Source organism: Rousettus aegyptiacus, unplaced genomic scaffold (genome assembly GCF_014176215.1).
Source record: "Rousettus aegyptiacus isolate mRouAeg1 unplaced genomic scaffold, mRouAeg1.p scaffold_m13_p_8, whole genome shotgun sequence".
In the NCBI taxonomy this organism is placed as follows: Eukaryota; Metazoa; Chordata; class Mammalia; order Chiroptera; family Pteropodidae; genus Rousettus; species Rousettus aegyptiacus.
In genome coordinates, this window is record NW_023416311.1 from 3,599,793 (window position 1) to 3,622,122 (window position 22,330).

General features: G+C 43.7%; 1 protein-coding gene across 2 annotated transcripts in view; it reads right to left on the reverse strand.

Moving 5' to 3' along the window:
• Positions 1-22,330, reverse strand: part of TMC5 (transmembrane channel like 5) — a 59,771-nt gene that overhangs the window by 25,574 nt on the left and 11,867 nt on the right. For both annotated transcript variants that reach the window (XM_016157037.2, XM_016157036.2), the window contains exons 3-6: positions 8,481-9,241; positions 6,574-6,746; positions 4,171-4,257; positions 181-280 (exon numbers count right to left, since the gene is read on the reverse strand). In XM_016157037.2, coding sequence (XP_016012523.2) covers positions 181-280; positions 4,171-4,257; positions 6,574-6,746; positions 8,481-9,166 — 1,046 coding nt within the window. In that variant the 5' untranslated portion in view covers positions 9,167-9,241. The remainder of the gene's footprint in view (positions 1-180; positions 281-4,170; positions 4,258-6,573; positions 6,747-8,480; positions 9,242-22,330) is intronic.

The following is a 22,330-nucleotide window of genomic DNA, read 5'->3' on the forward strand; positions in this document are numbered from 1 at the left end:
ACGGCCACACTCCCGGTGACAGGAGAGAGGAACACCTATGCAGGTTATGTGGGATTCTTCTGTAGAAAGATTGTCTCTTCTCTCGCATTTGTTTATTTCTTATCTTTCTAAGACAAGGCAAAAGTAGGTGATTAAGGTTCGTGTGTAATCTGGGACAGACGAAAAGCCTCCGGTCCATACCTGAGGTTCCTTTTCTCTTCCATGGACCTCGGCTGATTCCTGATGGCTTTCATTCTGTCTCTAGAAGTCATGGACATCAGAGATGCAATTAACTTTTGTCCTGTGGGAGAAAATAAACAGAATCCATCTTTTGTCCTTTCCCAGGATAATAGCATTTTAAAATATGGCGCTGAGGCTAGAGCATGTTTTCATAAGAACACGAGGAAAGAAGGACCTAAGGACTTAGTGACCCCAAAGGTTAGAAATGAAATTAAATGACAGCATGCATCTGTGTTAAAGGTCAAGGCCAACGCACACGATACCTCTCAGGCAATTCCAGTTCACTGATCTCCTTTCCCATGACAAAAATCCTTTCCCAGGGCCGATGAGACCCTGCAGTTCGGTCAGCCTCTCTCCCCGCCACCTTCTTTACAATCCTTGACTGTTGTCGTAGGCTTCTCCACCCCATGGAATGACTGACTGCCCCCTCCTCTCCCGCTAACTTACCGTCACATTTTGGATCAGGGTGGCAGACACTGTTGGTGGCCTACCCCAAAGCCATTGCTCCTTTTTTTAAAAAAAAAAAAATAATAAAATCCCAGTTTTGTTTAGAAATCTACATCTCTCCCTCCCATGGCCCCGAGTCTGAGGGTGGGACCTATCTCCAGGCACAGGGGACAGGTCCCGATGAGTCCAAGCCAATCCTGATGGCCCTGTGCCCCTTGCAGGTGACCGACTTAGGCACAGGCATGTGACATGATGCTGGTCAATGTTCTGCGTGTGTGTGTGTGTGTGTGTGTGTGTGTGTGTAGAGAGGGTCTGCTGAGGAGCTTCCTGGCAAAGATTTCTTCTGCCTCAAAAAAGCAAACCTCAGAAAACAATGAAGAGACAGATCTTTCTTCTTCTGGAACTGCGGCCGCCATCTGGTAACGGTGAGCGAGCCAGCTGGGCGGCCGGCAGGGGCGGCAAACGGGAGCACGCTGGCTCCCTGGTCCAGCTCTTGAGCCAGAGCCCCTCACGTTAACGACATACTGTAGTTGAGGTGGAGGGACAGTCCCCAGAAGAGGGCCACCAAATCACTTGGCTGAAGACGAGGAATTTGCATCTCTCCTGAGAGGAAAAGGGGAGTGGACAGAGAGGAAGAAAGGAGGAGGAGGGAGGAGGAGACAAAAAAAAGATTCGGGGAGAGAGCAGCGTGACAGGAGATACCCCGACCTTCGCTAAAGAGGCTAAACCCACAAAACGCTTTGCCGTATATGGATTATTTTTCCTCTTAGAAATCACCGAGAGAGGCTGGACTTCACCCCTGAAGTACGATGGGATGAAACAGAAACAGCATCCAAGAAACCAAGCAGTATTTGGCCTCAGGGAGGTCTCAGCAAAGGCCCCGTTTCATGGCGAACTCGGCAGTGAGAGGCACCCGCGTTGCCAGACCCGGGGTGGGGAGGAAGTGGCCCGAAGCAGGACGTGAGCGTGGTTGAGGTGTCAGGGTCGTGAATCGGGCAAACCTTATCTGCCAGATCACTTTATCCCCCTGAACCTCAATTTCCCTCATCGAGCAAATGGAAATGACGCACCTCCCCCTCACAGGTGTGGAGCGTGGGGGGGTAAATAAAATGAAACTCGATGGACAGCAAAAAAGGAAATTCTTGGCGGAGCGCCAGACACGTGAAAAAAAGCTTGATGAAGGTCAACCCCTTTCTAGGTGTTAAGATGCTCTAGGGTGACCCTCTCCTCAGTCCATAGCATCCTCAGGTCATCCACCGAACCTACTTAATGTCTTACAACTGAAAACCCCGAGGGCCTCCCGGAAGCCTTCTTTGCTCCCATCCTCCCCCACGCCCAGCGTCCGACTACCTTGAATATTTTCATGCGAAGGACAGGGAGTGTCTACACCCACACTTTCTGCGCTAAGAAGGGTCTGAGAGAACGATTCAGTCAAAGATGTCGAAAACCGTAACGACCGCTTGGCCCTTTTGTGATGCCGGCGACTGCCAGTCTGAGCGTCTGTCACATCAATGTCAGACGTGGACGAGACCATGCTGAAGCTGGAGTTCGCCAGCCGGAGCGTCTTTTCTGGCACGATCCGGTTGGAGGGTAGATGCCTTTGGACCTCGGGCGGCACATCCTCGACCTCGATGACGATTTCGTTCCCTTGGTCTTCAGACAGCATCCCTCGCCCCCTCTCTTAAACCTGGGGCCCCGACAGACGTCACAAAGCGGTGGTGACAGTCACAGAGGGGATCCCCCAGTCACATCTGTTTAAATGCCAGGATGAGACGACCAGAGCCAGCCCCCACGCGAAGCACAACATGACTCCTCCCCATGTCCACACCAGAAGGGTCTCCTAGGAGGAGGTGTGTTTTTCTGATGAGAGTTCTGTCTCGGTAGCCAGGTAAGAAACCGGAAACAGAATCCTTCATTAAAGACAATGGGATTCTAGAAACAGCCAGCAGAAATCCTTCTGAATGGCTTGTGATCAAAGAGAAGGCTTTCCTTTCTTAGTTTCGTGCCTCTGGCCCAAAACATATATTTTACATGCATAACTTTATATACCAACAGGTTTCTAGTGAGACTGTTATTATCTCCTAATTGCCTTGGGTGGCCCGCCCTAGTATTTGTCCGCCTCCTGATACCCATTCTCCACCTTTGTCCCTCCGGCAGGAGGCTCCTTTCCTGTACAGGCACTATGCCCTGTGGGGGTTCGGTTGGGGGGGTCCTCTTTTACCAGACGCCCCCAAACCTCCTGCTGGAACAGTCTGATGAAATTTAAAGACATTTCTTTACCTCGAGAGTTACAGCCGTTCTCTGCTCCGGTGGGAACCAAATGGAGATTGATGATGTCCCCATGGTTTTCCTTCCCAGGTAGCAATAGCTAACCCTTGTGGAAGACACATGCTTCCCTGAGAAGGATCTTAAGAATCGGGCTAAAGTTTACCATCTAGGCTAGTGGGCCGGAAGGCGAGAGATCCTGTAGTGTTAAGTCATGGGGCCCCTCGATTTGCGTTGCCAGATTGAAGATGCCGTAGGTTTATTTCTTGTTGTTCACGGATACACCTCTAGGTCCCATTACTCCCTGGCCTCTCTCCTCTGTCTCTTCCTTTCGCTCTCTCTGTCTTTGCCTCTGCTCAGACCTTCATCGCCCTACACGGTGATCCTTACAGAGCTTCCTGACTGATTTCAAAACCTCTGTCCTTTGCCTGCCTGACCGCTTTACATGCCACCGCCATTAATAATTATATGATGATTCAGAAGAATTTTGATCAATGCATCGCTACCTCGCTAACTCGTGTATTAGCCACAGGATGGACACGTGACCCAATCTTCTTTCTTCCAGGAAAAATGCTTGGGTCACGCGTAGGCACATGCCCCAGACAGGGCTGGACAGAGTCTTCCCTCAGCATTGACTAACAGACCCACAGAGAAGGAAGACTTTCTAAAGAGCCTGCAGAGCGGAGGGTGTGTGCCTAGGCCTGCTCCTGGTCATGCTCCGTGGCCTGTGGAGAAAACCTGCCTATGGTTGAGATGACTGAGGCCAAGCTTAAATAGAAGCTGAGTCAAGCACAGGAGAGAAACAGATGGAAAAAAAAACCAGAGTTCAGGTAGCGCCGAGGCCCTGGTTTCAGACTCACGGCCTCTGGTTCTTGTAACTCGTTCAACAAAGTAATTTAACAACTATCTCTGAGCATCCACCGTGTGCCAGGCACTATGCCGAAAAGTAATTCTCTCCTCAGCTCTTCGTTTCCCCCACATCCTTCCCCCGACCCCACAAGCCGATAAATTCACTTTGGGCCAGCGTATGTTGGATTTCTGTCACTTGCAACTCGGAGAGTCCTAATGAAGACACCTCGACATCCAGAAAACACTCTGCGTGTCTAAAAGAAAACCCTGTTTTAATCCATTCAGGAAGTACTGCTCTGGTGAGGCCAAGGGGAAATGGTGATGTCCGCATTATCTTGAACGTTCCTTTCCCAGCTTTGCATTTTTTGTCACTGTCCGTTTAAGCCTTACCTTGGGGTGACTTGTGCCAGCCATCTCCATAAGGCGGGTGTCCGTACGCTCGGCTGGGGCCGCTTTCACCCACATACGCGGGGTTCACTGGAACGAAGAGGCAGAAGAGATTGCCGTGAATCCTACTACGTTAGGTGTTACTGAACGCACGAGGGTCAGTGAGACTGAGACCTTGACCTTGAGGTTCTAACGGACTGATGATGAAGCACTTGGGTGGAAAATAGGACACAAATACGAAAACAGTGCTGGTAAATACAAACAGCCTCAATGGACGGTTTTCATTTGACTGCAAGCCATAGTTAAAAATAACTATTGCACTGAGATCCAGGACATACCTATACACACGTAACTAAAAAAGAAGTTTCACAAAACAATACTTTGCTTAACTAAATAAACAGCACTCTGATATACTCTTATTTTTTGCCTGTCTTTTCTATTTTATTTTTAAAAATTAATTTCATGGCTTGTTAATGGGTTACAACTCGGAGCTTGAAAAATCCTTGCCTGGGGTCGGGGAAGGATGAACAGGCAGGCACCAAGGGTTTATGGGTAGTTAACATATTCTGCATGATAGCATATCGATGGATACACGTCATTATACATTTGTCCAAACCCACAGAATGTAAGACACCAAGAGTGAACGTGATGCAAACTATGGACTTTGGGTGATAATGACGCAGCAATGTAGGTTCATTGATGGAGGGATCTTGAAAATGGGGGAGTTATGTATATGGGGGCTGGTGGTATGTGGGAAAGTTCTGTTGCCTTCCCCCCAATTTTACCATAAACCTAACACTACCCTAAAAAGTCTTAATTAAAAAAAAAATCTTAATTTAAAAAAAAATTAAGCAAAAAATATATATGCTTGTCTAGATGATTATAGAGATTCCTTTCAGTTGTAGCATTTTATGATGATGTAGGAATGAATTTGAAATATGACATTATTTTCTTAGAGACAGAGTCCAGTCTTGGCACCTACATGACGGTGTTACATTTCAATATATTTTTATTCAACCCACAGTGAACATTACAGGCTAAACTCCTCAACAGAGAAAATGAGCATATTTCGATGGTGACGTACACAAAAAATTACACTGGGGGACATTCTGGGACTTCTTGCCAAGGGCTGTGTGCCCTCGGGCATGTTACTTAACCTCTCTGAGCTTCAATATCTTAGCCTCTGAAACAGAAATATCCTGTTTTCATTACCGGCCCCATAAAAAGTCTCTTTAGGCATTTCTTCCTCGTTGCCTTCCCCCCTTAAATGTTAATACCACAGACAGACTATGTCCATTCATGCCCAATGTGTGTACCTGTGCTTTACATATAAAATGAGAAAGATTTTTTTTCTGGCTTTCAATATATTTCCAATCCTTGGGATTGATTTTGCCCCATTGAGAATTCACGGCATAAGGTTTGAAATAGCCCAAGTGAATGCTTTCTGTGCAAATGTGCAAGGATCAGTGTTTTCCATTAGTGCACGGCAATACATCCCTCAGCCTCTTCTCTTCTCCATCTGCCCCCTAAGGGCTGAGCCAGCCCTTCCTCTGCAACCAACCAGCTCTTGGGGCCCTCGTTCTGTTCCTGGCTGAGCACCCACCCTTTTCTCGCCCCTGGGGGCTCTGAATTTCTGTAACGTTGACTTGTGTGTAATAAGCCGGCTTCCTCTACGAGCAACATGTCCCCTTTTCTCCAAGAAGATAAGAACTAGCAGCATTTCCTTTACCTCCCAGAGCTAAACCTTTACAAACAGCAGATTTGGAAGACTGAGTGATTTTTTACATGTTAATACTCTGTTTGCTAATTTTCTTCAGTTTTAATGTGCCAGTGTTACCTGCCCACTTGGGGTTTCAGGTAACTTGAGGACAGAGCTGCCTCTTGCTCCCCTTGTCCCCCCGTAGGTTCTGACAGATCCTGATGGAACCGCTTTAGGGCTCACTACGCTAAAGTGGCCACCTGCAGCACACAAACTGAATCTAGCTCAGCAGTGATTTTTGTTTGCCAAGTTCAGTGTTTTTACTTTTGTATTATCATTTTGGAGCAGGTAAAAAAAAAAATCACATAAAAACGGATTTTTTGCTGCTTTAGAAAAATCTGAGGATCTGGCCACAACAAGCCCACATTTCCACATCCCCACAATGCATTGAACCTGAACATCGACTACGTCACGTAGCACAGGGCATACACGCCCCGTTTTTCACACCCCCTACCTGGCCTGCTCTGATAACTGATGATACTGCTTCTTCTCTAGATAGTGAGTTCTCAACCCACGTAAAGCAGGTGTGTGAGGAGGGAAGGAAAAACCAATTCTTCCATTGCTGTAAATCTTTAATGACTGCTCCCTTAGGTCCACTGAATTTTACTTTCCTCCTAGGATATACTCTCACCTTCACAAATGCTTACCATAGCCGCTGCGAGGAGCACCTGACATAGAGTGGCCGTACGGACTGCCCATCTCCATGGATCTCATTTCAATGCTTTCAGGATAATACGCATTCTCTCTCATAAGGATGCCTAAGGGGCGATCACCCTCGTGATGAGATGAAGGCTGGATTGAAGACATTCTGCTGAGCACCCTGAAATCCAAAAATAACGAATCAGTATCAAGGATAGTAAAGACAATAAAGATAGTAAAGATAATCATCCATCCATCCATCCATCCATCCATCCATCCCACAAATGCCAACTGAAGGCCAACCATGTGTTAGGCATGGCTAACGGCGAAGACACAAAGATAAAGACATGGGCGTCTACCCTCGAGCAACTCCCAGGACAATCTGGTGGCACTTCTTAGATACAACCACAAGCAATTACAATACAAGCAGCGACTGACGAGTCTCAGAAGACAGTCCTGAGTAGCTCAGAGGAAGAAGAAAAGGATTCTGGCTGGGAGTTTGGGGGAAAACTGCAGGAAAAAGGGACCTCTGAGCTGGGATGGGAAGGATAAATTCACACATAAAGTGTTAGGAGAGGGCATTTCAAAGATGAAGAACAGCATAAAGATGTGCGACAAGAAAGTGGGGACTATATAGAAGGAACGCTGTGAAAATCAATTAACCTGGAGCAACGGTTCTCAAAAATATGCACATATCAACTCCCATGCTCCACCGCAGACAGTTAGATCAGAAGCTCCGAAAGTCGGGCCCAGGAATCTGTATTATTTCTTAAGTTCCCCAGGCGATCAGATAATTCTAAAGATCAACAAAGGTCAAGTATCGGACTGAGGTAGGAAAAGGGTAGATGAAGCAAAAGGAGGTCAGGCCAAGCTGCTCTCTGGCTGGCATCTTACAATGAGCCAGTGCATCTCCCTCTCTGAAATGTTCTCATAGGTGAAGCAGTGTGGCCTTTCCCCCAAAGGCTACGCGGAATTACAGAAGACGAGGTGACAGGCGCAAAGGTGTATTCTGGAGCGATGAATCGCAGCGAGGACAAGACCAAGGAGAATATTCTGAGACTCGGTCCTGTAAACCCCGTGTAGGACCTGAGGACATTTCGATCCTGCTACACACCCAAATTCGATATCCTTGTTCCTTGAGATAAATATAAGCCATTAGGTTTTGCCGATTTCATAATTATTACCAGTAGCAATAGCACACGCAAGATGAGACTCCCGTTGATTAAAATTTCACGTGGAAAAATTTGTTTTTGATTTTTTTTTTTTAAAAAAACCGAACTACAGAATCACACCTTGTTGGCAACATGAACACTGAAAATTTTAATGCAGAAAAAATTAAATTTGATATAACTAAGTCACCCAAACTAGCATCGTCAACATCCAGAACGGCACCTAGTAAAATTTGCCAATGATCAAAAATCAACAGATGATTAAAGATTTTTTATGGCTCAGACATAAAAAGAAATTGAGGAATTAAATCAACTTCACAGAGTTAGATCTTCAAAATATTGTCTTGATTATAATGCATTCCTGTTGATTTAATTTGGGTTAAAATGTTTGGGTTTATAACTATTCAAATCTTAACCCTAGCCTCACTGGGAAAGCAGCAGGTCAAAACAATGGGGACCTACATGTCTCATAGGGATTGGTTAGGAAGAGGTAGGAGATGGGGGAGGATGTTATCCAAGAAAGAAGTGATAAACAATCATGTTTAGGTAAGGGCTTTAAAGCCTTAGACTAAAAGTCCATGGCCCAGGTGATGTTTACAGTAAGGCGGGTGAGATCTACAGGTAGATACGAAAGTTTTACCACAACTTCAGGTGACCGAAACCATCACACGCAGTATCCCTAACCCAAACAATGCCATCCTAGCACTCGGCCCCCACCCCCCGTGGAGGGAGATGCTTTTACTTACTTCCTGGTCATTTGCGGAGTGTGGTCATTCGAAGAGCCATGATCACGAGCATTCTCAGCATTTGGGTAATCGGGTTCTCCCCAAAAGTTTGGAGAGTCCCAATAGTCCTCAGCATTGGGATAGTCTGGTTTCCCAAAACTGTTTGAAGGGTTAAATTGATTCGCAGCCTCTGGATAATCAGGCTCTAGCAGAGTGTCTCTGTATGGAATGATTCTGGAACCAGCACATTCTGGATTGGTTCTGGAGTCTGGATAGTTGGAACTGACTCTAGGGCCGGGACGGTTAGAGTTTCCCTGAGCGCCGGGATAGTCTGGTTCTCTAAAGGAGTCAAAATAAGCAGCATTTGTTCTGGAGCCTGCATAGTTTCCATTGCTTCTGGAACCTGCAAAGTCAGGACTTTGTTGAGATTCAGAGTAGTCCGGCTCTCTGGATAAGCCTGGATGGTATGGAGTTCTCCAAGATCCAATATAATCTGGCTCAGCCAGAGATCTAGGATAGTCTGAACTTCTGGAGCCTGCAGAGTATGGGTCGCTTCTGGTTTTAGAGAAATCTGAGTTGTTCAGAAGACCCGGAGAATACGGATAATCCTGAGTTTTCAAATACCCTCGGGTGCGGTTCCAAGATTCTGAATACTCAGGGTAATCTGGGTCTTCCTCATACCCATTATTCCTGTAGTAGGCGGACATGCTGGTTCAGATTCTTTACCCTGGAGTGCTCTAATGTTTCTGCATTTGCAGTCACTCAGGGATCTTTCTGCAAATCTGAAAAGTAAAAAGGAAGAAAATGGTCAGATTTTGTTTTTCTGTCTTCCCCGCAGAGATTGGTGGTCATCTCCCAGTATCTGTCCTTTATTTCACAGTTGAGTGCACAGCTGCTCAGAATAAAGCTGCACAGCTGCTCAGAATAAAGCCTGTGTCCCCCAGCCTCCTGGGCACCCAGGGGTGGCCTGGAGGGAGTCAATGGGATGTGAGCACAACGTCCAGGTTGCACCGTCAAAGGGAAGGGCTAGTCCTCCCCTTCTCAGTCTTTTCCTCCTGCGGGCCGGCATCTGGAAATGGGGCCATCTCGGGCCGAGCACACAAAGGTGACATTCACTGTAGGGACAACAGCACAACAGAGGGAGGAAGCCTGGGCTGCTGATGGCTTCGCGGAGCAGTGCTGACATATCGGCTTAAGCTTTTATGTAACAAAGAAGAAGAAGAAGAAGAAGAAGAAGAAGAAGAAGAAGAGAGGAGGAGGAGGAGGAGGAGTGAGTTGAGTCTGAGGATAGGAGAGAGGTATGCTGATGTCTTCGTTGTAGTCTTGGTGTCTTCTTTTCTTTCTCCTTCTCTATCTCCTCCCTCCTCCTCTCCTCCTCCTCCGCCTCCTCCTCTCCCTCTCTTCTTCTCTTCTCTTCTTCCTTTCTTCTCTCTTCTCTTTCTCTTTTTTTCTTCTTCTTCTTTTCTTTCTTCTTCTCTTTTCCTATCTTCTTCTTCTTCTCTCTTCTCTCTTCCCCCCTCCTCTCCGCCTCCTCCTCTCCTCCTCTCCTCCTCGTCCTTCTCTCTGCCTTCTTCTTCTTCTTCTTCTTCCTCTTCCTCCTTTCTTCTTCTTCTTTGCTCTTCTTCTCTCTTCTGTTCTTCCCTCCTTTTCCTCGCTCTCTTCTTCGGTTCGCTGCTCTTGTCTTCTTCTGCGTCTTTCGCTGCTTCGGCGTCTTCGTCCTCCTCCTCCTCCCCTCCTCCTCGTTCTTCTTCTTCTATCCTCTTTTTCTTCTTCTTCTTTTCTTCCTTCGTCTTTTCTTCTTCTGGCTTCGTTCTCCTCCTCCCTCATCCCCGCCTCCTCCCTCCGTCCTCTCCTCCCCTCCTCATCCCTACGCCTCATCGCCTTCATTCGTGCTTCTTCTTCTTCGGACCGCTTCTTCTTCTTTGTTCTTCGGCTTCTATTCGGCTTGCTTCTAGTTTCTTCTTCGTCTTCTTCGTCGTCTCTTCTTCTTCTCTCTCCTCCCTCCTCCTCCTCCTCCCTCCTCCGCCTCCGCCTCCTCCTCCTCAGAAGAAGAAGAAGAAAAAAACATTCATCTTATGTGGATCACTGTTTTCTGGGTCTCTGATACACGTGGCTAAATTGATATCCTGACTAATACAATCCCTCGATTGAGAGGGAGGGGTACAATGAACCAAAGGACTGGAAGGAAGGAGGGCTTTTTGATTGCACTGGTGGTTCTAGGGCTCAGAGTGTAAATTAGTACGAGTGCCCAGAGGAAGAATGCTTCATGGTAACTAGAGGGCTTGGGTAAAAAGACAATTCCAGTTTGAAATGTCATTTTATGAGCTCCATGAGCTCTAATCTGTAGACATGGCATACTTTCAAACCAGAAGTGGCGGAGTTTTAGTTTCTAAGTGTGCCAGGTACCTGTTTTTACTTGCCTATTATCCATTTCCCTTTCTTTTGGCAGCAATGCCCTGATTTTCCTCTGGGCATCTGCCCCTCCCGACCTCTTGGTCCAGGTGATTCAGGAAGAGATGATGGTATTCCTGATTCCGAGGATGGTCACATGACTCAGGCCTGACCAATCAGTGTTCACCATGCCCCTAGCCACGGGGGTGTGGTTCGGGAATGGGCACATAACCCTAGTCATTCTTCTAAGACCTGGAGTAGAGTGACTGGAAAAGACGTGCCCTCGTCTCACCGGGGTGGCTCCAGTGATGGAACGTAAGCCTGGAACTGCTGGTGTCATGTCGCCAAGACACAGTGAAGAAAATAATAAGTAGGGGAGGAAACTTAAAGGAAGAACCAATAAGATTTGCGGGCTGACCCGATATGAGAAGAGCGAGAGGAAAGAAAAATAAGACGAAAACATCTCCGGGTTCAAGTCAGCTTTACATGAATGGTGATGCCTTCGAAAGAAAGAAGTAGACTATTTTTAAAGCTCAACCCATATGTAAAAGTTTCCCTCTGGGCCAACAAGAATAGTCGGACTTTCTGTTGAGGAACCAGAGCTAAAACAATATTGACCTTCTGCCATTGCCTGAGTCTTAGAAATGTTCATTTGCCAACTCAGTCCCATATTTCGCTGCATAATAAAAGTCCATTTTTCTTTGACTTGTCCCTACCCAGCATCCATGGTAACATTTTTCCTTAAGTAACACTCTTACTGTCAGTCCATGGGGGCCAGATCTGGACGTATGACCCAATCAGAATTATTTTCCTTCTGGTCACAGTGATTGGGTCAGGGTATACAGCCCAGTCATGACCAATAAGATTCAATTCTGGGAGTTCTGTCATAAATGTTAGAAACAGAGAAACTCTCTGAGGCCAACAGGTTGGAGAACAGAGCCAAAAGATGAAATAATTAGGGATCAAATGCTGATGGCATGATTTTAAAATAAGTGCCAGAAATTGGAAACAACCCCACAGCAGAAGCAGCAAATAAAGAATCCAGCCATGCCTAAAGGTAGCCAACCACTGGACACCTGAGTCATTACATTCTCTTTTTGACTTAAGTTAGTTTGAGTTGGGTTTCTGTAATTGGCAAATTTAAGAGAAGGCTTCTGATTAATATCCTGAATTTTGCAAACAGAAACACCCACACAGCCTATGAGTGCTCTGAAGATTAGATGCTATGCTTTATTACTAATTAGTTTTCATAAGATGGAGACTGAATCCATTCATTTACTTATATTGCGAGACTAGAGATTAATATATCTATTTAGGATTTCCATGACCTACAAAAATCCTAGCTATTACATCTAACAAGCCAAATAGTGCCTACTAAATTCAAGAAATTAAAAATAGGTACAATAATACCAGCCCCAAACAAATGAATATATCCATTGAAAGGCAATAAGAGTATGTGTGCACAGAACCTTTTTTAAAATAAGTGCCAGAAATCGGAAACAACCCCACAGCAGAAGCAGCAAATAAAGAAATCATGGCATGTTCATAAGATGAAATACACAGCAGAAACAAAGACAACTTTTGTTATATACGACAACATGGACACATCTCACGGATGTCATGATGAGTCGGCTACGGAGGAGTACACACTGTGTAACGTTTATACAAAGTTCAAGAACAGGCGAACTAGTGACTAGTGATATGACACAGAATAGTCATTTCCCTGGGGAAAGGAAGAGATGGGAAATGATGTGAGGACATCTCTCTGGGGTGCTGGAAATTGTTCCATATCTTGATCTAGGTGGTGGTTATGTGCGTGTGTGTGTGTGTGAAAATTCAACAAGTACACTTAAGAGTTGTGCTCTGCTCTGTAAATAGATTACTCCTGAATTTAAAAAAGAAAATTAAAAAGACCTAAACCAGAAGCTATACTATAAAATCTTCTATTTCCCCTAGAGGCCACTATACAAGTTTAAACAAAAAAAAAAACAAAAAAAAAAAGGAAGGAGGATTCTGACTCACACACATTTCCACTTTTCTTATATACATACACTGAAAAGCTGAATTAGTGAACGCAAAAGCTAGGTAAGGACAGGACTCATTACCTGAATTGAATCAAATTGTCTGTGTGATGCTATAACATGAAAGAGGTTAGGAACCCAGCCCTTGGCACTGGGTAGAACTGGGTTCGGTTTCCTTCGCTGGCTGTGTGGACTTGAGCACGCCACTTAACCTCTCCGAGTCTGTTTCTTTGCCCATCCAATGCCGGCAGTAACATCTCACAGGGTTGTTGCAGATAACGAACGAGAAAAGGCATGTAAAGCAGCTGGTGCCAAGGAAGTACTCGCTAAATGGAAGCTATTTATTACCACTGTTTCGACTGATGTGTAAACATAAACCCTGGAAACTTCCAAAAGAGAGTTGGTGGACGATAGAAGTCATGCACTCAACCAGGACATGATTAAAGAAAAAGGACATGTTTTATAATCAAGTAGAGGAAGGAGTGATTCTACAAAATTTCTAGGTTGACAAAGTGACCGAAACTAAATTTTGCTGAGAGCTTATTAGCCAAGACTGAAAGGAAATCATGACAGGTTATCTAACACTCACTTCTTGTGAAAAAGGAAGTATACCAGTTTTTCAAGAGGGCCACACCCCTTCCCGGGATAAATTTCTGAAAATAATGCTTCATGAGAAGCCTTCCGAAGGGATCAAATAATAAAACCAGGGCTCAGGGCCACCAGCAAAGAGCTCAGAAGCTCTAGCAACTCCCGGACCGGTGACATGAGTAGAGTGAGGCAGAGACTCTGGAGACCCCGCCAGGTCAGTGGGAGGAGATGAGCAGTCTCCTTGCAGTAAGGCAGCGGCATACGGCTGTTTCTGGCCAGTGGGCTGTTAGCATAAGCGACTGTGACACTTCTAAGCCAAAGCATTTAAGAGCCCGAACACAGCCCTTGAATGGGGTCCCATTCATCAGCCTGAGTTCTTGCATGGAGGATGGAGCACAGTCCAGTCCCGCCTCCACCGACCCACAACGGCTTTTCATGAGCAAGAAAAAACCGAAGTGGTAAGCCATTGAGGTTTTCAGATTGTTTCTTGATGCAGCAGAGCCTTGCCTTACCTGGCTCAAGCAAGATCACCTTTGTTTAGAATCTTTGACAAATTTATTCATATATATATTTACTCGCATACATATATATTTATGTAGCACGTACATAATGCACATATATAGATAGATACAAAGATAGGTGATAGATAAGCAGGAAGTAGGTAGATAGATGTGGATGGATGGATGGATGGATGGATGGATGGATGGATGGATGGATGGATGGAGAGACAGAGAGAGGGCGAGAGAGAGAGAGAAAGATATTACTTGTGATCAGGCAACAATTAGTTTCAAGTTCGTTGGTACAGTTCTCTGTTCTACTGATGTCATTTGACAGGATCGCGTGTACTGTATCTTCTTCACTGTCCGGGCTCAAGTGGTGCTGTAACCACTATCACCTGTACCGGGACAAATTCCTAAGCGAACAAAAAACTAAGTCCACAGAAAAGGATCAGGAAAAAAGAGGGAGGAGAAAATAACTATAAGGAAATAGTCTGGTATTAATGGTCAAACGAAGCGGGTGCGGTCTTCTGAGAACCTTGCTCATAGTTCCTATTGACAATTAGAGAAACAAGTATCCTGCCCTTTTCGAAGAAAAAATTTTGCTTTATGCCTTGGAAAAATCACAGAAAAGATACTACGCTTTTCCCCTCCAATTGTTATTGCTCTAGTACCTTCCCAATAAAGATCATTGAACTCGCTATTCTGAATTGTCCTTGCGACATCCTATTTGGCGTTTTCCCACTGTTTCAATGATTTGCAGTCACATTCTCAAGCAATTACATGCCTTCTAAGTCTGTTACACGTGCACTACCTATTTGGTCTTGAAAGGCTCCTGGTTTGAATGGGTGATCATACCAATCTTATGTTTGTCACTGAGCTAGTCGGGAATGTTCAAGAGTAAGTCATAGTAATTCCTCAAATAGCATCGTTGTGTTCAGTCTTTTTATTATAACATTGATGAGATGCTGTAGGGACTTAAACCTTGTTCGGATCGATTAGCTCGTGGTAAATTGGTTTTTGTTATGTGCCTTTTCACTTAAAGTTGCAGAACCTATCCGCGACACTAAGCGAGGACTTCCTATACATTCCCTAATCATGATGGCTATTTATCTGGATCTCTGCCGCCTCTTAGCTTTGCCAGGCTTAAGCAACAAGGCAAGGCAAGCCACCCACGAGCTCCGTTCTGAGTTTTGTGTAACCTCACAAAACACAGGGACATGTTGGGGGTTGGGAATTAAAGAAGGAAAAAAAACAACAACACGGGAAAAAAAATAACAACAACTAACGTGACCGGCGGATGCTGTTGGGGCATGGGGTCATTAAGGGTTGTCAGGCCAAGCTTTGTGTGTAATGACAAAAAACTGGAAACAATCCAAAACCCCAATGACGGGAGAAGGGCCAAATCAGTGACAGCGCACCTGCATGATGGAATACCATGAAGTTATCAAAAAAGGATGCTTTCGATCTACAGTACCAGCAGAAGATGACTCGTAGAAGTTCTGCTCTCTAACCCTTTCCCACCTCCCGCCCCAGGTCCAGGCTAGAATATCAAGGCCCTGCAGTCGTGAACTGTGCAAAGGCTAATTTTATTCATTGAGGCTATTTATTACCTGGAGTACAAGGAAAGAGAACACAAGGGACTTATAAAACAGTAAACCTGATCACCGTCAAATGCAGGACAACACCCCGTAACAGGCAAAGCGAGGCCACATGTTGTAATTTCAGGTAAATCTTTTTATTTTCCAATGGGGTGCCCCACTTTGCTATGCCAACATGCGGCAAGGTAAATCTTTCAACCTAAATGACATCAATGTCGCTTATGCTTATACAGATTTAAGGCCACGGTCAGAATCATCAAAGTGATTCCATAGAAATTCTTTACTAGTTCTAATGAGCCGCCATCCATTTGATTTAAAATAGACCCAATTTTTTTTTTAATTTTTGTGGGAAAAACATTTTATTTTGCTGAATAAAGACGTTAAAAACAGTGGCAGCTTTCATGACCTACTATCACTGTTATTTCATTAAACCGTTTTATGGAAATTTTTTTTTTTAAAAAAGGAAAGTGTTCTAATCTCAAAAAAGGGGAGGTCATTTAATCGAATAATTTTAGCTTCATAAAGACATACTCCTTTTTTCCTTATTTTTCTCACTTTGTCCCAAGTAAATGCAAGCTGCACGAACTAACGTGACCAGCAGATGCTGTGGGGGCACTCCAGTACCACATGCGCTTGGGGCTTCTGTCAGGCTGTTTCTGATCGGCGCTGGACTGCAAACGATCACGGAAGGTTCTAATCTCTGACACTGTCTGAAACCTGAATTTTCGAAACTGCCGATTGCAGGCGGAGCCGCCTGTCCTGAAAATCAGACGACAGAGGACTTTGACTTCTATAAAAGTTTATCTCATGCTGTACAGCTCCTGCAAGTGAGAAATGCTGGCGTGAACGCCTTTGGTTTCCTTTTCTCTTAATGACTTCGAAAGATTGCACTACAGTAAAATATGGAGAATAAAGAAAAATGAATATTAGCGAATACTAATCTTTTTCGTACATAATTCCAGATTCGTGTTTATTGCATCAAGGAAATGAGACATTGCTGGTGAAGCTCCAGGTCTCTCATGTCATCGCATGGTCCAGTTTCTCACCAGCATTGCCCCTCCCCCCCCCCCCGCCCTCCCCTTCGCTGTCCGGAAAGCGGCACCATCATGAATTTGGTATGTGACTTTCTACGTCATGTTGTTTACGCTTTGATTACTGGTAGCGGTTGAATTGATTTCCCAGATGAAGATATCTTGAAGTCCTAACCCCTGGTATCTCGGAACGTGATCTTATTTAATAATAGAGTCTTTATACGGGCAATCATGTTAGAATGAGGTCAGCAGGGTGGGCCCTGCTCCATTGTGACTGTCGACCTTATCGAAAAGGAACTATGGACGCAGACACGGACGGAGGGAGGAATACGTGAAGAACACCATGCGAAGACCGGAGTTATCCAGCCACAAGACGAGGGACATCTGGGGCTACCGGAAGTTGCAAAGGACAGTTTCTTGTCATTACACACAAGTGAGGATCCTTCTCCTACAGATATCAGAGGGACCGCTACCCTGCCAACACCTCGCTTCCTGACTTCCAGCCTTCAGAGCTGTGAGACGATCGATACATTTCGGTTGTTTAACCTGCCCAGTTTGTGATGTCTTGTCACACCAGCCCTAGGAAACTAGCGAAGCCACACATATAAATATCGACAAGTTTCAATATGATAGCTTCACGCATACGAATTATATCTATAGCTATCCATCTCATACCCTACCTATTTTTGGGAATTTGCCTCTTTTTAACATAAAATAGGTTTCGAGATCTATCCATGTTGGTGGTTTTAGTAACCAAGCTAGCAGTTCACACAGCCTAGAAGTCTATTCGTCTTAAAGACTCACACTGTTCCATTATATGACCAAACTATGTTGTATTTATTCTTTCTCCTACCGAGGGACATTTAGGCTATTTCCCATTCTTCGCTATTAAAATGATCAGAGTGCATCCCATCCGAATGCCCTTGTGACCACATGAGAACATTTCTCCAAGGAAGAGACCCGAAAATGGTTTTGCCAGGTTGTTCGGTTTCGGTATTTTCAGCTTCGCTGGAGATGGCTCCGAGTAGTTGTCCTAATTTCTAATAGCTACACATAAGTAGCCTATTCATTTTCACATTGTCACCTAAGAAGGACAACGAGGAGTATTCCCCCAAATTGATCTTTCTTCCCTTTTCTCTGGATTACACCCAGTCAGTACCATATGTAGTTTGCAAAAAGGCAAGTGTAAGATGCTAATATAGAAAAACAAGACGTAGTCGCCATTAAACTAAATTTACTCCTTCTCAGCATGATAGTCATTTTGGGCCAGATAATTTTTTTTTGTTGTGGGGCTGTCCCGTGCATCATAAGATGCACAGCAGCAGCCCTGGCCTCTGCCCACCAGGTGCCAGTCGCATCTCTCGGAAGTCGTGAAATCAGAAATGTCCAGGCATTGCCAAAAGTTTCTGCGGGACAAAATTGCCACTTCTCCCATGCCCCCCTCTGCGCTTGAGAATAACCAAGTTAAACTGCGGTTAACATGGCTATCTGAAAGGACTTTTCCAACTCTCCAAGTCAATGGCATAACGACAAAAAAGAAAAAGGAAGGGAGACTTCCTTATTAAAGTGAACAAGAAAAAAAAATGAACATTTTGCATTAAAGTGAAATCCAAGTCAGGAAGTGAAGTGGACAAAATAAAAAAATGTGTCGTTTTGAGGCATAACTCATACCGTGTGCTCTGAGCCAAGCATAGACCAGAGCAATGTACGTGCACGCTCCTCTTAACACTTTACTTGATTCAGCCTCGGCGTGAGGGGCTCTTCCCACTCCCATTACATGGATAAGGAAATTGAAGCTTAGAAAGATTTGGTCTCATCTCCAAGCTCTGAAAGATAGTAGGTGGAGACAGAGATTGTAATATCAGTTTCCTAATTACACCTGACCATCTCCCACATAGGCTGACTTCTTCACTTTTTAATATTCTTTTTTAATTACTTATATTTTCTGACCAAGCAATGACGACTGCTCAGGCAGAAAGAGAAATGGGGCAGAGATTTTTCCCTTATTAAAGACAGAAAAATAAAAACAGCACAATTCTGATACAGATAAAAAGAAGCCTTCTTGGCAGAAAGGAAAATAATAAACAAAGCTGAGTAAAGGGAGGCAAGACTTGGCATAAAGACAGACACGGACTAAGAGAATAGAACAGAGAGTCTAGAAATAAGCCCTTTTATATAAATGATTTTCAACAAGAGAAAAGGCAGGCTTTTCAATAAAAGGTGTTAGGAAATCTGGATATCCACATGTAAAAGAATGGAGTTGGGCTCTTACCTTACGCTATATACAAAAGTGAACTCAAAATAGAACAAAGACCTAAAAGTAAGACCTAAAACTATAAAACTCTTCGAAGGAAATGGAGAAAGATGTGTGACATTGGCCATGGCAATGATTTCTTGGAAGGCAGCAAAAGTGAAAATAGACAAATTGAAAACTACATCAAAATTTTAAACGTCTGTGCATAGAAGGTTGCATCAAAACAGTGAAAAGACAACACCTGAACATGGAGAAAATAATTACAAATCATGTATCTCATTAGGGATTAATATTCAGCATATATAAATGGAATATTTTTCAGCCTTAAAAAGGAACAAACATTTGTTACATGCAACAACATGGATGTAATTTAAGGACATTGTTCTAAGCGAAATAAGCCAGTCAGAGAAGCTAAATTATGTATGACTCCAGTTATATGAGTTATCTAAAGCAGTCAAACTCATAGAAATAGAGAACAAGGAGTTGTTAGTTGTTTAATGGGTATAAAGTTTCAGTTTTGCAAGATGAAAAAAGTTCTGGAGATTGGTTACATAACACTGCCAATGTACTTAACATCATGGAATTGTACCCTTAAAAATGGGTAAGATGGTAAATTTCATTTTATGTGTATTTTACGATTATAAAAAACAATAAAGACAAAAAAAAAAAAAAGGAGACAAGAATTTTTCCAAACTACCGTCATTTTAAAATGAAAACCAGTTTTTGAAAAGAATAAAGTATTAAAGCACTGTGGATGTAGTTTTCAAATGGGAGAGAAAAAGCTGTGGACGCTTTTTTCCCTCAACCCCCAAACAAGCTATGGAGGCTTTAAAATAAATCTAAATTAGCTACAATCAAAGCGTATTGAGTTTCTGGACTGTGCCATTTACTTAAAGCCTCAAGACAAGCACAATAAAAATGTCGTTAAAACTTTGAACATAATATTCACCACAGCAATAAAAGGAAATTAGCAAACCAACAGCCCTGAAAGTACTTCCGACCCCATCTGCGCTTGACAAAGACAGCTGACAGCCCCACACAGCACATAATTGAACGGGTGTGTGCATTCCCATTTCTGGACACTAAAATGTGAACGTCATAATTTGTATGTACAATGAACTATTCTTCTTGTTAACAATTTAAAAATGTGAAAACCATTCTCAGCTCACCGGCCGGCCGCATTTGAACTGTGGAGCATTGTCTATCAAGCCTTGCACTAAAAACATTGGCCCTTTTTTCTGGATCATAGGCTTTGCACATGCTGTTCCCTCTGCCTAGAATGCTTTTCCCTCCACTCTCAGGATGGCTAACTCCTTTTCACAGAGAGGCCTCCTTTTTCCCCTCTACATCCAAATAGCTCACCTCGAAAGTCTCTTGTAACGTCCTGCCCTTTTCCCATAGGAATCCCTGGTTTGTAATTGCATACTAGCATTATGCCCGTATTATTCAGTATTCGCCCTCCACTGGACTGAAAGCTCTGTAAGCACGAGGATTATTCTATTTTGCTCAGTATCTCCCCAGCATCTAAGACCATGCCTGGCACGTAGGAAACACTCCATTAATATAGTTGAATGAATGTCATCCCACAAAGTTCTCATTCATCTCATCCATCACCTGGAGTCCATCTTGGTGGTGGCCACCTTCGGCCAGTGGGAGGGGAAGCAAACAGACACTGGCAAGAGCTGGACCACTCTGGGGGTGGGGGGTGGAGTTTGGAAAGAGAGGGAGGGTTTACTCAAGTCTGTACTTCTGATGCCTGGGTCCGTATTTAGCACAAATACAACCCATTTATAAATTGAGGGTTTCAGATCAGTTCAGAGATTCTTGAAAGGATAATTTCCCCTGTGGAAAATAAGGAACCTCCCAGCAATTTAAAGTTCTTTCATTTTAATTCCTATTCAATATTTCTAACTAACAGCTAGGCAAAGTCTCCATTGGTGCTAATAGGTCTTTTAACATCTCTCCGAATTTGCCACAGTCTCTTTTTCAACAAAGATAGAGAAAAGCTCCAAGCTCAGAACCTTCATGAGGCCACCATTTATGACTAGAATTATCTATTTTATTTTTTTAATTAACGTACATTAAAATATTTTAAATTCTACCCTTCTGTGATGTCCCATAAACATATAGTCACCTATATTTATAAGCAAGTGATGCAAATTTCCCATTTACAGTAATGACAAGTTTCCTTTAAAAATAAATCTATTAGTTAAAAAGAACAGATAAATATTAGTATGCATGGTAAGGAACAGAGCAAAAATTATGAAGGCGGAATGCAAATGACTAAAACTAGGGGGATAAAAGGATGTTATACAATAATATAATTGCATACTTGCCTCGTCCCCACAACAAACACACACAAAAATACCAAGTCTATGCTTCTAAGAATTGCTGAAAAGCAAAGAAAAAGAACTTAAAAAGAAGAAATGACTCATTCTCAGGCATCTCATTTCCACTGAACTTTCATGGTCACAGTTCTGGAAGCTTCAATTCCCTTCTCATGATCTTGGAAAGAAAATTCCAACACAAAGGGTGAAAGCCACCTCGGATCCCGAGAGGTTGCCCAGGCACCAGGCCATGCAATGCTCAAGCACGCCCTCATTTCGGCAGAGACGTGAATTCTGTTTGTTTGCGAGGGCTTCCTTGTTCTTTCTGGGCTTGTCATGTTAGCTTAACGATTACTCTAGCTGTCACTGCCACTACGAACATAATCGTTCCCCTGCAGTGTGTAATGTTTAGAACAAGGAAATAAAAGCAATGTAAACGGTTATTCTAAAAGCAAGTGAGGGCATAACCTCTAATTACCCATAACTAAATATTTGTTGTCACATGCCCCGCTGGGCTCTCCAGAGCGAGTTTCCGCCTCTGACCCAGGCACATTCGTAACCATAGATTTGGACCCTTCAGAATAGGATTTCTGTGCGCACAAGAGGCCGACATCAAAGCAATGAAGAGGAGCAGAAAAATCTAAATAAATGGAATAAAATGAGTACATCTTTTGGTTATTTATGTTTACCTTCACTAAGGAATTTACTAATTTTTCAAGACACTTACTTAATAACTATGGAAAGGTAATTATATTTTATGAATCCAAAAGGAACATAACATTTTTAGCTTCGTAAGTACATGAGAAAGAGTCAGAGGCTGAAAAGTGGACATGAACTTTAATTTCATGAAGGCCACCACCTTCGGACATGGCTAAAATCTATCCAGAGAATGGTCGAATGTGCTATAGGAGTTCTAATATATTTTTAAAATGAGAATTGAGAAACTTGGGATGATAGAGTTGGTAAATGTCACCAATTAATCTCCATAAGAAAATTTCAAGGAAAAGCTAGAATGGGATGATTCTTTTATTGACATGGATGTTTGGATGCCCCTCCAATCACATTACACTAGCTAAAATGCCTCTTCTTTTACTGCAATCCTTTCTCAGTGAGAAATCTCCGGACCGACCCCTTTCCAGAGTTCTCTCCCTTACTATAATC